At 47.1% G+C, this 15482-nt stretch overlaps 1 protein-coding gene across 6 annotated transcripts in view; it reads left to right on the top strand.

Moving 5' to 3' along the window:
• The window catches only part of LOC129812607 (probable E3 ubiquitin-protein ligase HERC1), a 116510-nt gene that overhangs the window by 21582 nt on the left and 79446 nt on the right, over positions 1-15482 (top strand). For 4 of the 6 annotated variants that reach the window (XM_055864321.1, XM_055864346.1, XM_055864355.1 and 1 more), the window contains exons 14-27: positions 1043-1208; positions 1448-1573; positions 1920-2153; positions 2420-2572; positions 3365-3497; positions 7320-7520; positions 7788-8003; positions 8634-8807; positions 9669-9783; positions 10378-10504; positions 13855-14065; positions 14181-14478; positions 14656-14774; positions 15036-15292. In XM_055864321.1, coding sequence (XP_055720296.1) covers positions 1043-1208; positions 1448-1573; positions 1920-2153; positions 2420-2572; positions 3365-3497; positions 7320-7520; positions 7788-8003; positions 8634-8807; positions 9669-9783; positions 10378-10504; positions 13855-14065; positions 14181-14478; positions 14656-14774; positions 15036-15292 — 2530 coding nt within the window. The remainder of the gene's footprint in view (positions 1-1042; positions 1209-1447; positions 1574-1919; positions 2154-2419; positions 2573-3364; positions 3498-7319; positions 7521-7787; positions 8004-8633; positions 8808-9668; positions 9784-10377; positions 10505-13854; positions 14066-14180; positions 14479-14655; positions 14775-15035; positions 15293-15482) is intronic. The other 2 variants (XM_055864339.1, XM_055864331.1) reach the window with 1 other exon arrangement.

Below are 15482 nucleotides of genomic sequence, written 5' to 3'. Positions count from 1 at the left end.
TTCACTCATCCCTTCCAAGAGGTAAAACAACATGCCTCCTTCCCTTCCAAGAGGTAAAACAACATGCCCCCTTCACTCATCCCCTCCAAGAGGTAAAACAACATGCGCCCTTCCCCTCCAAGAGGTAAAACAAGATATCCCTTTCCCCTCCAAGAGGTAAAACAAGATATCCCTTTCCCCTCCAAGAGGTAAAACATGCCCCCTGTTGGTAAGAGCGTGACTCTAGTAAGACCAAGGTCATGGGTTGAATTCCTGCAGTGGTCAACAAACCTATTTGTGTATGTCAAAACAGAATAAGCATTTACACCTTGTTGTACTGTAATCACTTTAGAGATAACAGGGCCAATGATCTTATCAACACAACATTAGCACAAATGCCTCTCTTGAGAAGAGTGATCATTTGATATGGTTATGAACGCTCCCTCTGTCTCTTCCTCGCTCCCTCCCTCTATTCAAGGGAAAACTTGGCACAAGTCTAGAGGCATGTAGTGAAGCTGGAGGACATATGGCCTCATCTGAAGGACAGACTCTGACTATCTCTTTCTCTCGCTCTCTCTCCCTCTCCCTCTGCCTCTCTCTCCTCTCTCTGTCCCCCTCCCTCTGCCTCTCTCTCCTCTCTCTGTCCCCCTCCCTCTGCCTCTCTCTCCTCTCTCTGTCCCCCTCCCTCTGCCTCTCTCTCCTCTCTCTGTCCCCCTCCCTCTGCCTCTCTCTCCTCTCTCTGTCCCTCTCCCTCTGCCTCTCTCTCCTCTCTCTGTCCCTCTCCCTCTGCCTCTCTCTCCTCTCTCTGTCCCCCTCCCTCTGCCTCTCTCTCCTCTCTCTGTCCCCCTCCCTCTGCCTCTCTCTCCTCTCTCTGTCCCCCTCCCTCTGCCTTTCTCTCTCCCTCTCTCTCCCCCCCTCCCTCTGCCTCTCTCTCCTCTCTCTCCCCCCCTCCCTCTGCCTCTCTCTCCTCTCTCTGTCCCCCTCCCTCTGCCTTTCTCCCCCCCCCCCTCCCTCTGCCTCTCTCTTCTCTTTCAATCTTTCTCTCTCTCTGTCTATCTCGCAGGGAGCACCACCAGTTTGTCTTGCTATGTATGAAGCTGCTGTCCATCCACCTCTCTCTAGCCCATGCTGGGGGCACAGGGGCCACAGTACTAGGGGCCCAAGGGAGGCCCCTCCGAAACCTGCTCTTCAGGCTCATAGACTCCAGTGTACCTGAATCCATACAACAGGTACACCAGACACGATCAATGTCACCATATCAAGCATATCTTAATAAAGACACCGTAGCTAGATTTGTGAAAGAAGTAACTAAAATGGTGGTAATTATTCTAAGCTTTTCAATAGACTCATTAGAACTACTAATGCAATTGTTTGCAGACATTCAGGGTCTACTATTTTCTGTTGTATATATGAGGTCCCCAGCCAGTGCTGAACTATCACTAAGGTGTGTGTTGTGTGTGTTCCCCAGGCGGTGATGAACACTCTGTCCATCGGAGCATCTCTGCTGTTGCCCCCCCTCAGGGAGAGAACTGAACTGCTCCACTCACTGCTACCTCAGGGCCCAGAGAGCTGGGAGAGCCTCTCTAAAGGACAGGTAACTAAACACACCTAGCCTAGCCTACTGCTACCTCAGGGCCCAGAGAGCTGGTAGAGACTCTCTAAAGGACAGGTAACTAAACACACCTAGCCTAGCCTACTGCTACCTCAGGGCCCAGAGAGCTGGGAGAGCCTATCTAAAGGACAGATAACTAAACACACCTAGCCTAGCCTACTGCTACCTCAGGGCCCAGAGAGGTGGGAGAGCCTCTCTAAAGAACAGGTAACTAAACACACCTAGCCTAGCCCACTGCTACCTCAGGGCCCAGAGAGCCTCTCTAAAGGACAGGTAACTAAACACACCTAGCCTAGCCCTTCATGTCCTATCTCCCTCTCTCCCCTAGCGTTTGCAGTTGGACATGGTTCTGAACAGCCTCCAGGAGCAGTCCCATGTGGCCTCTCTGCTGGGATACTCCTCTCCTGGGGAGCTGACTGCTGGGGCTGGCCCCCTGGGGCCACCCCTGGCCCTGACCTCCAGCCCAGACCGGCCCAGCCCCAGCCCAGAGGCCCTCCACGACCATCTCCACCTGGCTGAGATGCTGCTCAAGACCCTGTTGCTCAGCATCGGATTCTACACGGTACGACTGGGGGGGGGGGGGGTGTACTGCATTAACACATGTATTTGTGTTGAATAGATTAGAAACGTTGGTTGTGACGTCTATTCAATTGTTTGTGGACCATCTCAAGTAAGCTGTAGTTTTTCCCTTTTGTATGAATGTTTATTTCCTCCATACACCTAGAAACATATGTGTTCATTAAAAACATCATGTCTCCAGCTTCTCATCGTTACATGTGTCAGCAAAAGTTTATTAGGTGGTTGTAACTGGAGCTGGGTGCCCTGCAGGAGCGGGCGTTTGGTGAGCTGGAGAAGAACAGTGACAAGCAGCAGTCCAGCCGGTCCCAGAGACAGACAGACCCTCCCTCTCACTTCCACCACCTCCTGTCAGCCCTGCACAAACACCTGCTGGCCCATTGTTACAGCCATTCCAGCACAGAGGTACTGGTCCATTGTTACAGCCATTCCAGCACAGAGGTACTGGTCCATTGTTACAGCCAGACCAACACAGAGGTACTGGTCCATTGTTACAGCCAGACCAACACAGTGGTACTGGTCCATTGTTACAGCCAGACCAACACAGAGGTACTGGTCCATTGTTACAGCCAGACCAACACAGTGGTACTGGTCCATTGTTACAACCAGACCAACACAGTGGTACTGGTCCATTGTTACAACCATTCCAGCACAGAGGTACTGGTCCATTGTTACAGCCAGACCAACACAGAGGTACTGGTCCATTGTTACAGCCATTCCAGCACAGAGGTACTGGTCCATTGTTACAGCCATTCCAGCACAGAGGTACTGGTCCATTGTTACAGCCAGACCAACACAGAGGTACTGGTCCATTGTTACAGCCAGGCCAACACAGTGGTACTGGTCCATTGTTACAGCCAGACCAACACAGAGGTACTGGTCCATTGTTACAGCCAGACCAACACAGTGGTACTGGTCCATTGTTACAGCCAGACCAACACAGAGGTACTGGTCCATTGTTACAACCAGACCAACATAGTGGTACTGGTCCATTGTTGGTACTGGTCGATTTTTACTTTCTACTGTACATGGTTAGCTTTTCTTTAGTGTGACATTCTACAGATTTAGCGTGAGATACGTTTCTGGAGCCATCTTGGAAAAGTGGCATAATTATGTAATGTAATATTGAATTATAAAAGAGTATGTGAGGTGCTGTGAGGCGCTCCATTCCTTATTTCCGCCTGTCTACCCCTTCAGGATGACAGCAGTGTGACGTTGCTCCACAAACACCTGTGTCTGCTGTTACCCTACACTGCCGAGACCTTCAGGAGGTCCACCATCTTACTGGAGGAGAGCTCCCTGGACAAGCACGTCATCCACAAGCTACACAGTAAGATAACCATGCTTTATCCTGCAATGTCTTATGCACGAATCATCACAGATATAGCCTACAGAACACTGTATTGATCTGCGCAGAAGCTGCACAGTAAGAGATCGATGCCTTATACCCTGCGTTTTACACATGAATCACAGATCAATCACCATTATGCTATGTTGTATACCAGAAAATGCTGGAAGAAGATTCCGGAACGCCAACGAATTGCCTTCCATAATGTTTCATGCTGACACTTTTTAGAGCAAGTTCCTTAAATCAGAGCACTAGCGCCAACAGTTTGAGAATATTATACACATCCACATAACACTGTTTCCTTCGTTTGGATAAATCGACACCGTGCGGGTTTCCGGGGTCACTCAGTCAGAGCACTGTAACTCCTCCAGTGAGGAAGACTCAGGACTGACTGACTCAGTGTGGTTTAATGATGTTGCTGTGAACAGCCAGATGTTACTGTAGTGCTCTGCTCCACTCATTACCAAATCACATTTTATTGGTCACATACACATGATTAGCAGATGGTGTTGCGAGTGTAGTGAAATGCTTGTACGTGCAGCTTTTAAGGATTTACCCGACACTAGGCAGCTATTGTACATGGGTAGGGCTATTGCGGTTACCGTATTACCGCTACACCGGCAGTCATGAGTAATGAGCGCAATTGTAAAGATGGAGGTTCCAACAGCAGGTTGGAACTGAGTGTAAAACATGGTCATTGTGGATGTTGTTTTAAAGCCTAACATAATGAAATGGACAGCGCTTTCTAAGGGGGTGATTCATTCAAAACACCCATAGGAATATAAGAGTTTATCCATATGCATAGGCCTATATATGAGCCCAAGCCTGAAAAAAATAAAAACTGAATTAAAATAATGATTGTGCCATTATACAATACATAGCTCACCGAATATTACACATGGCAGAAAAACATTCAAAAAAATACTGATTGAAGATATCTTTGGTACATAAATGGTCTAGCCTAAATTAAATTCAGAGTTCGCCTACAGTTATAGTGAATTAGTATTGGATTTTGAATATCCTAGTAATAGGGCATTTTTTTGTACTTTTCATAATGAATAGGCTGACCCATTACCTTTAGCTACAGAATATCTCACCACCGTGCGTTTGTAACGGATGTGAAATGGCTAGCTAGTTAGCGGTGGTGCGCGCTAGCAGCCTTTCAGTTGGTTGCGTCAGTTGCTCTGAAACCTAGAAGCGTCGTTACCCATCGCTCCACAAAGGCCGCGGCTTTTGTGGAGCGATGGGTAACGACGCTTCGTGGGTGACTGTTGTTGATGTGTGCAGAGGGTCCCTGGTTCGAGCCCGGGTATGGGCGAGGGGACGGACGTAAAGTTATACTGTTACACGTTTCCATCTGCTCTCTCTCCTTCATTCCTTTCTCCAGTGTACAGAGAGAGGGGCTGTCAACAGTTGAATGAAATATCTTTCTTTATGAAAACATATTACAATCGATGTTATTGAGCAGATTTCACTTGGTTTCCCAAATAAAGCACTGGGTATCTTCAGGAACTTGGGTCGGAGAGCCCATGGCATACAGAGTTTGGACGGAATATCACCTGTCGCGCGGCGAAATATGAGTGAAACGACCCGGAGGGAAAGTGGCATGCAGTCGCTTTTCCAGTGCATACGGATGACATGTATTTTTCCCCTTGCCCCTGTTCCTGCCCATTTGATAATGGGCCCTTTTAAATCAAAACTAATTTTACATATTAGTAAAGACAAGATTAAATTGAGAATAGTCAGATGGGTGAAAATATGATCACTTGATTAGAGAACAGCGTGTGCAGCCTGAGGCAAGGAACAGAGAGCTTTTTTTTTTGCTACTTTCTCAAATCATCAATAGCCTGTAGTCACATCATGCAGCCCCCATACAGTGCCTTGCAAAAGTATTCATCCCCCTTGGCGTTTTTCCTATTTTCTTGCATTACAACCTGTAATTTAAATTGCTTTTTATTTGGATTTCATGTAATGGACATACACAACATAGTCCAAATTGGTGAAGTGAAATGAAAAAAATAATGCATATGTATTCACCCACTTTGCTATGAAGCCCCTAAATAAGATCTGGTGCAAACAATTACCTTCAGAAGTCACATAATTAGTTAAATAAAGTCCACCTGTGTGCAATCTAAATGTCACATGATCTGTCACATGATCTCAGTGTATATACACCTGAGTCTGCACCACCATGCAAGCAGCACCATGAAGACCGAGGAGTTCTCCAAACAGGTCAGGGACAAAGTTGTGGAGAAGTACAGATCAGGGTTGGGTTATAAAAAAATATCAGAAACTTTGAACATCCCACGGCGCACCATTAAATCAGTTATACAATTTTTTAAGAATATGGCAAACCTGCCAAGAGAGGGCCGCCCACCAAAACTCACAGACCAGGCAAGGAGGGCATTAATTAGAGAGGCAACAAAGAGACCAAAGATAACCCTGAAGGAGCTGCAAAGCTCCACAGCGGAGATTAGAGTATCTGTCCATAGGACCACTTTAAGCTGTACGCTCCACAGAGCTGGGCTTTACGGGAGTGTCCAGAAAAAGCCATTTCTTAAAGAAAAAAATAAACAAACACGTTTTGTGTTCGCCAAAAGGCATGTGGGAGACTCCCCAAACATATGGAAGAAGGTACTCTGGTAGTAGTAGCTTTTTGGCCATCAAGGAGAACACCATCAAGGAGAACACTATGTCTGGCGCAAACCTAACACCTCTCATCACCCCGAGAACACCACACCACAGTGAAGCATGGTGGGGGCAGCATCATGCTGTGGGGATGTTTTTCATCGTCAGGGACTGGGAAACTGGTCAGAATTGAAGGAATGATGGATGGCGCTAAATACAGGGAAATTCTTGAGGGAAACCTGTTTTAGTCTTCCAGAGATTTGAGACTGGGACGGAGGTTCACCTTCTAGCAGGACAATGACCCTAAGCATACTGCTAAAGCAACACTCGAGTGGTTTAAGGGGAAACATTTAAATGTCTTGGAATGGCCTAGTTAAAGCCCAGGCCTCACTCCAATTGAGAATCTGTGGTATGACTTGCTGTACACCAGCGGAACCCATCCAACTTGAAATGTCTGGAGCAGTTTTGCCTTGAAGAATGGGCAAAAATCCCAGTGGCTTGATGTGCCAAGCTTATAGAGACATACCCCAGGAGACTTGCAGCTGTAATTGCTGCAAAAGGTGGCTCTACAAAGTATTGACTTTTGGAGGGTGAATAGTTATGCACGCTCAACTTTTTAGTTTTTTTTGTCTGATTTCTTGTCTCACAATAAAAAATATTTTGCATCTTCAAAGTGGTAGGCATGTTGTGTAAATCAGATACAACCTGGAACTAAAATAGGGCTTTGAGGGGTTTGTAAGGCAACAAAATAGGACAAATGCCAAGAGGGGGAGGGAATACTTTTGCAAGCCACTGTATATGTTTTGATTTCTAAGACATTCTAAGGTTTGTATCATTCACATCTAAAGTTGCCAAATAACTCTAGCAAATAGGACCAGTTTCAAATGCTACATTTTTTTGCTCAACATAGCAACTTCATATGTGGATTCTCGCTCAGGAATGGGGAAAAATATCCTTTCATTTCATTCTTCTTACTATAAAATAATTAAATATAAAATAATGGCACAGGACTTATAAGCGTATCTCATCTGTTGTTGCGGTATTACTGTCACTGCAACAGCCCTAAATACAACTTTTTCCTCATTTGTGTTACTCAACTGGAGATGTAGCGGCCTTGACGTACCACATAAGCTGACAAAGCTCTTCTGAATCTCCCTCCCTTCTCTCTCCCCCTAGCGGTGCTCCTGAGCTCTGTAGCGGGCAGCCTGCTGTGCCAGGTCATGTATTCCCTGTTGCTGCTACCCCTGTGGGTGGTACGCCCGCTGCTCACCCACCTGCTCTGTCTGCTGGAGCACCTCAATGAGTTCAACTGCCTGCTGCCAGACACCGCCCTGCTGGAGGAGAGGGAGCTGGAGGCAGCGTGTTCAGGACAGCTGGGTAGGTGTCGACTGGAGGCAGCATGTTCTGGCCCCTGACAGTATGGACCACCAGACCAGTCATGGATAGCCAATGGCATTGTTCTATTGGGACACTGAGAGACAGAAAGAAAGATGGAGATAATTTAATAAACAGGAAGGGAAATAACTTTTTGTGTATTAACAGAATGTCTGATATTAAGATGATTGCTGCTAAGAAGTAGAAAATGTAGCAGAGTCCAGGCGCTCCTTAGTGTCATGATGTTATGGATTTATTCTGTGCTTCCAGATGACGCTGAAAGGGCAGGTCATAGCCAAGGAGGGGCGGAGGACGACGGATGGGTGTGGCTTCTGGACCTGGAGAGATCTGTGGCGCTGGCGATTGGACGCTGCCTGGGCGGGATGCTGCAGGGACCGCCCCCCTCTGTCCAAGAGAGGACATCAGAATACTGGCTGTGTAACCCTCTCCTCAGGAACGGACTGGAGATGGACTTTGAACAACTGGGTGTGTAATGACACACACACAAACATTGACCTGTATGGGAATGTTCGTTCTAGTAATTATATTTCTATGACATGACACACGCTAACCATGATGACCCGCATCCATTCTATCTTTAAAAATATTTCAATCTCAAGTCTAATTCCTGATCAAGATCATCAGAAAATAAATGAATTGTGGGGTGTTTAGGTTGTATATTTAAATGTATTTTATTTAACTCGGCAAGTCAGTTAAGAACAAATTGTTATTTACAATGATGGCCTACCGGGGAACAGTGGGTTAACTGCCTTGTTCAGGGGCAGAACGACAGATTTTTTATCTTGTCAGCTCGGGGATTCAATCCTGCAACCTTTTGGGTTACTGGCCCAACGCTCTTACCACTAGGCTACCTGTCGCCACAAATTCTTCTTTGAACTCTTCACCATTGTAGTAATACCTTCAGAAGTATTGTCCCCTCAGCCAGTAACTTGCAGGTAACAGGGTAAAAAAAGAAGTCATATTGAGACAAATACGTGCCCACACAGTGTTGAATTCTTCTACAGTTTATTGAGTGCAGAATTTCACCCGAAGGCCTTCGTCAGGCTTTTCATTGCAATAATAAGTGCCTGTGTTATTGTGTGTCTGTCCCTGCAGACTCCAGCACAACATGGCTCACCGAGGCAGTGCTGCTGGGCTGTCCTGATGCCAAGCTGGCAGACCTGAGTTTGAGCGAGGAGAACAGCATGTTGATGGAGCTGGCTCTAGGATCGTCTAGAGAGCCTGCCGGAGGCCTGTGGAGGAAGATGAAGGAGTACGCCATCAGCAGGGGTAGGGCTAAGGGGAGGCACACACACACACGCACACGCGCACGTACACACACGCGCACGTACACACACGCGCACGTACACACACACACACGTACACACACACGTACACACACACACACGTACACACACACACACGTACACACACACACACGTACACACACACACACGTACACACACACACACGTACACACACACACACACACGTACACACACACACACACACGTACACACACACACACACACGTACACACACACACACACACGTACACACACACACACGTACACACACACACACGTACACACACACACACGTACACACACACACGTACACACACACACGTACACACGTACACACGTACACACACGTACACACACGTACACACGTACACACACACGTACACACACGTACACACGTACACACACACGTACACACACGCACACACACGTACACACACACACACACGTACACACACACACACACGTACACACACGTACACACACGTACACACACGTACACACACGTACACACACGTACACACACACACACACACACACACAGCAACACTGTGACATCCTGTGTGGGTGATAATTACTTTAGTGACTGTGAGGGGCTATTCATAAAGTGTGTTTCCAGAGGAAGGACGTTTTATCAGATTATAAAATCATAAAAGCAGAATCTCTTGTCTACAGTATTTTGTTCTTGGGTTCGCCATTCATTAAAGTAATCCTGAATGAATATGATGCTGACATCACCATCAACCCAATACTTTTTTGAAACCTCTGATTTAGAGAGGTCGTAGGTCATTTGTGGCGTTGTGTTTTGAAGAGAAAAAAATATTCTGTGTTGTGTTATCTTTGGCAGACTGGGATAACAGCGGTCCCTCGGGTGACTCCCTGTTAGAGACGGCGTGTCGCTGCAGCCTGGCTGCTCTCCTCAAACACACAGGGCTACAGGATGAGGCCTACTGGCAGGACAAGTGAGTGGAGCTGCTTAAATAAGCTGTGATACGATTTTCAAATACAGAGATAAAAGTTTTTCTTAAGGGGATACTGTGCGATTTTGGCAATGAGGCAATTTATCTACTTCCCCAGAGTCAGATGAACTCGTGGATACCATGTTTATGTCTCTGCGTTGCTAACTCACGCTAGCCCAATTGCTGGCAAGCGTTAGCACAATGACTTAAAGATTATGGGTATCTACCAGAATGGTAGTAGATCCCCATAGACTTCCAGTCATTGCGCTAATGCTAGTTAGCATTGGCTCACCAAACGACCTCTATCTTCCTTCATACTGGGCACAGAGACATACAAATCGCATCCGTTAGTTCATCTGACTCTGGAGTAGTAGACAAAAGGCCTCGTTGCCAAAACCAATACCCTTTAATTCCTCAGGTACTGAAACCCTACATTTAACCCATTTCTGATATTTCAACCGGTGGCTGGATGTTTTATGAGATGTGTCCAATATGGGTCTCTGGAGCAGATGAAATGGCTCCAGTCCTGCAATGTGTAGTGTGTGTGTGCGCCAGGAGAATGATGTATCGTAACATAGTACCTCTTCTCCTTGTCAGGTACGAGCCGTGTGAGATGCTGATAGAGATCTATGAGATGGTGTATAAGATCAGGAGTGCTCTGCTGGCACACAAAGACTCTCCAGTGACTACAGCCAACACACAGGCCCTGGCTAACAACAAACAGGTATTAACAGATAGCAACTGTACAGATGTGCAGGACTGTTAGCCGGGATTCTTCCTATGGCATTGAGGACTACACCACATCAGTCATTGGCTTCATCAATAAGTGCATCGATGATGTCGTCCCCACTGTGACCGTACGTACCCCAACCAGAAGCCATGGATTACAGGCAACATCCGCACTGAGCTAAAGGCTAGAGCTGCCGCTTTCAAGGAGCGGGACTCTAACCCGGAAGATTATAAGAAATCCCGCTATGCCCTCTGACGAACCATCAAACAGGCAAAGTGTCAATACACTCGTCGGATGTGGCAGGGCTTGCAAACCATTACAGACTACAAAGGGAAGCACAGCCGAGAGCTGCCCAGTGACATGAACCTACCAGATGAGTTAAATCACTTCTATGCTCGCTTCGAGGCAAATAACACTGAAACATGCATGAGAGCATCAGCTGTTCCCGGAAGACTGTGTGCTCACGCTCTCCGAAGCCGATGTGAGTAAGACCTTCAAACAGGTCAACATTCACAAGGCCGCAGGGGCAGACGGATTACCAGGACGTGTACTGCGAGCATGCACTGACCAGCTGGCAAGTGTCTTCACTGACATTTTCAACCTCTCCCTGTCCGAGTCTGTAATACCAACATGTTTTAAACAGACCACCATAGTCACTGTGCCCAAGAACACCAAGGTAACCTGCCTAAATGACTACCGAACCGTAGCACTCACGTCTTTAGCCATGAAGTGCTTTGAAAGGCTGGTCATGGTTCACATCAACACCATTATCCCAGAAAACCTAGACCCACTCCAATTTGCATACCGCCACAACAGATCCACAGATGATGCTATCTCTATTGTACTCCACACTGCCCTTTCCCACCTGGACAAAAGGAACACCTATGTGAGAATGCTGTTCATTGACTACAGCTCAGCGTTCAACACCATAGTGCCCTCAACGCTCATCACCAAGCTTAGGACCCTGGGACTAAACACCCCCCTTTGCAACTGGATCCTGGACTTCCTGACGTGCCACCCCCAGGTGGTAAGTACAACACATCCGCTACGCTGATCCTCAACACATGGGCCCCTCAGGGGTGCGTGCTCAGTCCCCTCCTGTACTCCTTGTTCACTCATGACTGCACGGCCAGGCATGACTCCAACACCATCATTAAGTTTGCCAATGACATCACAGTGGTAGGCCTGCTCAACGACGAGACAGCCTATAGGGAGGAGGTCAGAGACCTGGCCATGTGGTGCCAGGACAACAACCTCTCCCTCAATGTGATCAAGATAAATGAGATGATTGTGGACTACAGGAAAAAGAGGACCGAGCACGCCCCTATTCTCATCGGGCTGTAGTGGAGCAGGTTGAGAGCTTCAAGTTCCTTGGCGTCCACATCGCCAACAAACTAACATGGTTCAAGCACACCAAGACAGTCGTGAAGAGGGCACAACAAAACCTATTCCCCCTCAGGAGACTGAAAATATTTGGCATGGGTCCTCAGATCCTCAAAAGGTTCTACAGCTGCACCATTGAAAGCATCCTGACTGGTTGCATCACTGTCTGGTATGGCAACTGCTCGGCCTCCGACCGCAAGGCACTACAGAGGGTAGTGTGTATGGCCCAGTACATCACTGGGGCCAAGCTTCCAGCCATCCAGGACCTCTATACCAGGCGGTGTCAGAGGAAGGCCCTAACAATGGTCAAAAGACTCCAGCTACCCTAGTCATTGACTGTTCTAGCGGTACTAGAGTGCCAATTCTAGGTCCAAGCTTCTACCCCCAAGCCATAAGACTACTGATCATCTAATCAAATGGCTACCCAGACTATTTGCTTTGCCCCCCCCCCCCCCCCCCCCTCTTTTACGCCGCTGCTACTCTCTATTATCTATGCATAGTCACTTTAATAACTCTACCTACATGTACATATTACCTCAATTACCTCACCTGACCGGTGCCCCCACACATTGACTCTGTACCGGTACCTCCTGTATATAGTCTCGCTATTGTTATTTTACTGCTGCACTTTAACTACTTGTTACTTTTATTTCTTATTCATATTTTTTTAACTGCATTATTGGTTAGGGGCTTGTAAGTAAGCATTTCACTGTAAGGTACACCTGTTGTATTAAGCATTTCACTGTAAGGTACACCTGTTGTATTTGGCGCATGTGACTATTAACATTTGATTTGAGTTAATGTCACGACAGTTTTCTGAATGATATCTCCATTCAACCTGAAGAGCTATAACTGTCTCATGCTGTCTCTCATGTACAGTTGAGTTGGAAGTTTACATACACCTTAGCCAAATACATTTAAACTCAGTTTTTCACAATTCCTGACATTTAATCAGAGTAAAAATTCCCTGTTTTAGGTCAGTTAGGATCACCATTTTATTTTAAGAATGTGAAATGTCAGATTAATAGAGTTAATGATTTATTTCAGCTTTTATTTATTTCATCACATTCCCAGTGGATCAGAAGTTTACATACACTCAATTAGTATTTGGTAGCATTGCCTTTAAATTGTTTAACTTGGGCCAAACGTTTCGGCTAAACTTCCACAAGCTTCCCACAATAACTTGGGTGAATTTTGGCCCACTCCTCCTGACAGGGCTGGTGTAACTAAGTCAGGTTTGTAGGCCTCCTTGCTCGCACACGCTTTTTCAGTTCTGACCACACATTTTTTATAGGATTGAGGTCAGGGCTTTGTGATGGCCACTCCAATACCTTGACTTTGCTGATACAGTGAAATAATCTGTCTGTAAACAATTGTTGGAAAAATTCCTTGTGTCATGCACGAAGTAGATGTCCTAACCGACTTTCCAAAACTATAGTTTGTTAACAAGACATTTGTGGAGTGGTTGAAAAACGAGTTTTAATGACTCCAACCTAAGTGTATTTAAACTTCTGACTTCAACTGTAACTGTCTCATGCAACTGTCTCATTGTGTCTCTCATGTAACGGTCTCATGCGACTGTCTCATGCTGTCTCATGTAACTGTCTCATGCTGTCTCTCATGTAACTGTCTCATGCTGTCTCTCATGTAACTGTCTCATGCTGTCTCTCATGTAACTGTCTCATGCTGTCTCTCATGTAACTGTCTCATGCTGTCTCTCATGTAACTGTCTCATGCTGTCTCTCATGTAACTGTTTCACGTAATTGTCTCATGCAACTGTCTCACGTAACTGTCTCATTCTGTCTCTCATGTAACGGTCTCATGCAACGGTCTCATGCTGTCTCTCATGTAACTGTCTCATGTAACTGTTTCATTCTGTCTCTCATGTAACGGTCTCATGCAACGGTCTCATGCTGTCTCTCATGTAACTGTCTCATGCTGTCTCTTCTATTCCTTCCAGAGTCCCAGTGGGCAGGACCGGCAGGAACCGGGTCCCTCTGGTAGGGAGCAGCAGGCGGACCGGGGGAAAGATCAGGACCCTGAGCTGGGGGGTCACGGTGGAGGTCACGAGACTCACCAGGGAGGGCAGTTCCTCCCCACGACTGCAGAACACAACCAGGAGGAGGGGCCAGAGGAGGACACGCCCAGCATCAGCAGTATGTACCTGCCGGGTAAACTGGACCATGTCCTTGGTCTTTGTTTGTCGCATGATGATTTTGATGTGTAGTACACACACACACTCTCTCCCACCTAAATCTCTTCTCTCCATCCCTGTTTGTCCAATAGAGGTCCTCCAGTGCTTCCTGGCCACGCGGGAGGCCATGCAGCTGCAGCAGAACGAGACTGTCTATGAGTCTTCCGGGACCTCCACCCTCCCCAGCAGCACAGAGAGCCCCGGCACCCCAGAAAGAGAGCCCCCTAACAACCAGGGCTGGGAGCGGCGGAGGGGGTCCGAAGAGGGCATGTCATTCCCTGTAGCCTGCCACCTGGTTGTGTCCCGCTGTGTGTTTCTCCTCCTGGGGGTCCGGCCCGCGTGGCAGGAACAGAGTGAAGAGACAGGGCAGGCGGAGAGCACTGGAGCCAGGTGAGTAGGTCTGTGGAAGGGGAAAAGGAGTCAAGGGTGTGTGTGTGTGTGTCGTGGGTGGGGTTGTGGGTTTGGGCATTGCTGTCAATATGTGTGTGTTTGTGTATATTTCAGTACATTATCCCTAGTATTCATTGTTTTTTAATCTACTATAAATAGCTGTTCTGCTTTCTACAGGAAATCAACTTCATCTACAGATTCTCTACTCAGTCCAAAGACCGAACAGAGCAGATTCACCATGGGCAGTAGAAAACCATCTGCAGGCCAGTCCAGAAACTCCTTCAAGAATAGAATGGGTAATAAATGACTCACTGAATATGATCTAGCTATCAATCCAGGAAAGTACACAGTCACACACACACATACAACCCGTCACAGCAATCCCCAAATGATATCACACAATAGAAGATGTAATGAGAGGTCTGGGCCCAGTTTCTGTAAAGCACTTTGTGACAACTGATGATGTAGAAAGGGCTTTATAACCACATTTGATTGATTGAGACAGAGATTGATTGAGAGGTCAACTATATAACCGCTGACCTCTGACCCTCCCTCAGGTCTACCACTGTGTTCCCTGGGCATCATGAAGGATGCGTGGGAGCGGTTACGCCAGTGCATCAGCCCCACCACCAGCTCCATGTGCCAGGGCGGGGCGGGCAGCTCACCCAGCGTGCTCAGCCAGGTCTTTCATTTCCTGTGTGGGAGCCTGCTCCGTCCGACCCCACCCTCCTCGTTACTGGAGAGAGAGGCAGGCAGCCAGGCAGACCCCAAGGCCATCACACTGGCCATGTACCAACAACAGCAGAGGGCAGAGGCAAGTATTTATAAAATCGATACAGTTACACATTGCAATATTATTTTTGGACAACATTATTATCGATATTTGCCTGCAAGTATCGATTAGTAAAAAATAATAAATAAAACTACTGTAGGTAGCGTTAGCTAGAGCTAGTCGGCTGTACCGGCGCCAAGACGCCAATATTTCTCATCCCATTACTTGTTTT

Source organism: Salvelinus fontinalis, chromosome 2, assembly GCF_029448725.1.
Source record: "Salvelinus fontinalis isolate EN_2023a chromosome 2, ASM2944872v1, whole genome shotgun sequence".
In the NCBI taxonomy this organism is placed as follows: domain Eukaryota; kingdom Metazoa; phylum Chordata; class Actinopteri; order Salmoniformes; family Salmonidae; genus Salvelinus; species Salvelinus fontinalis.
The sequence above is the reverse complement of the archived record's forward strand: the minus strand, read 5'-3'. Positions and strand labels throughout refer to the sequence as shown.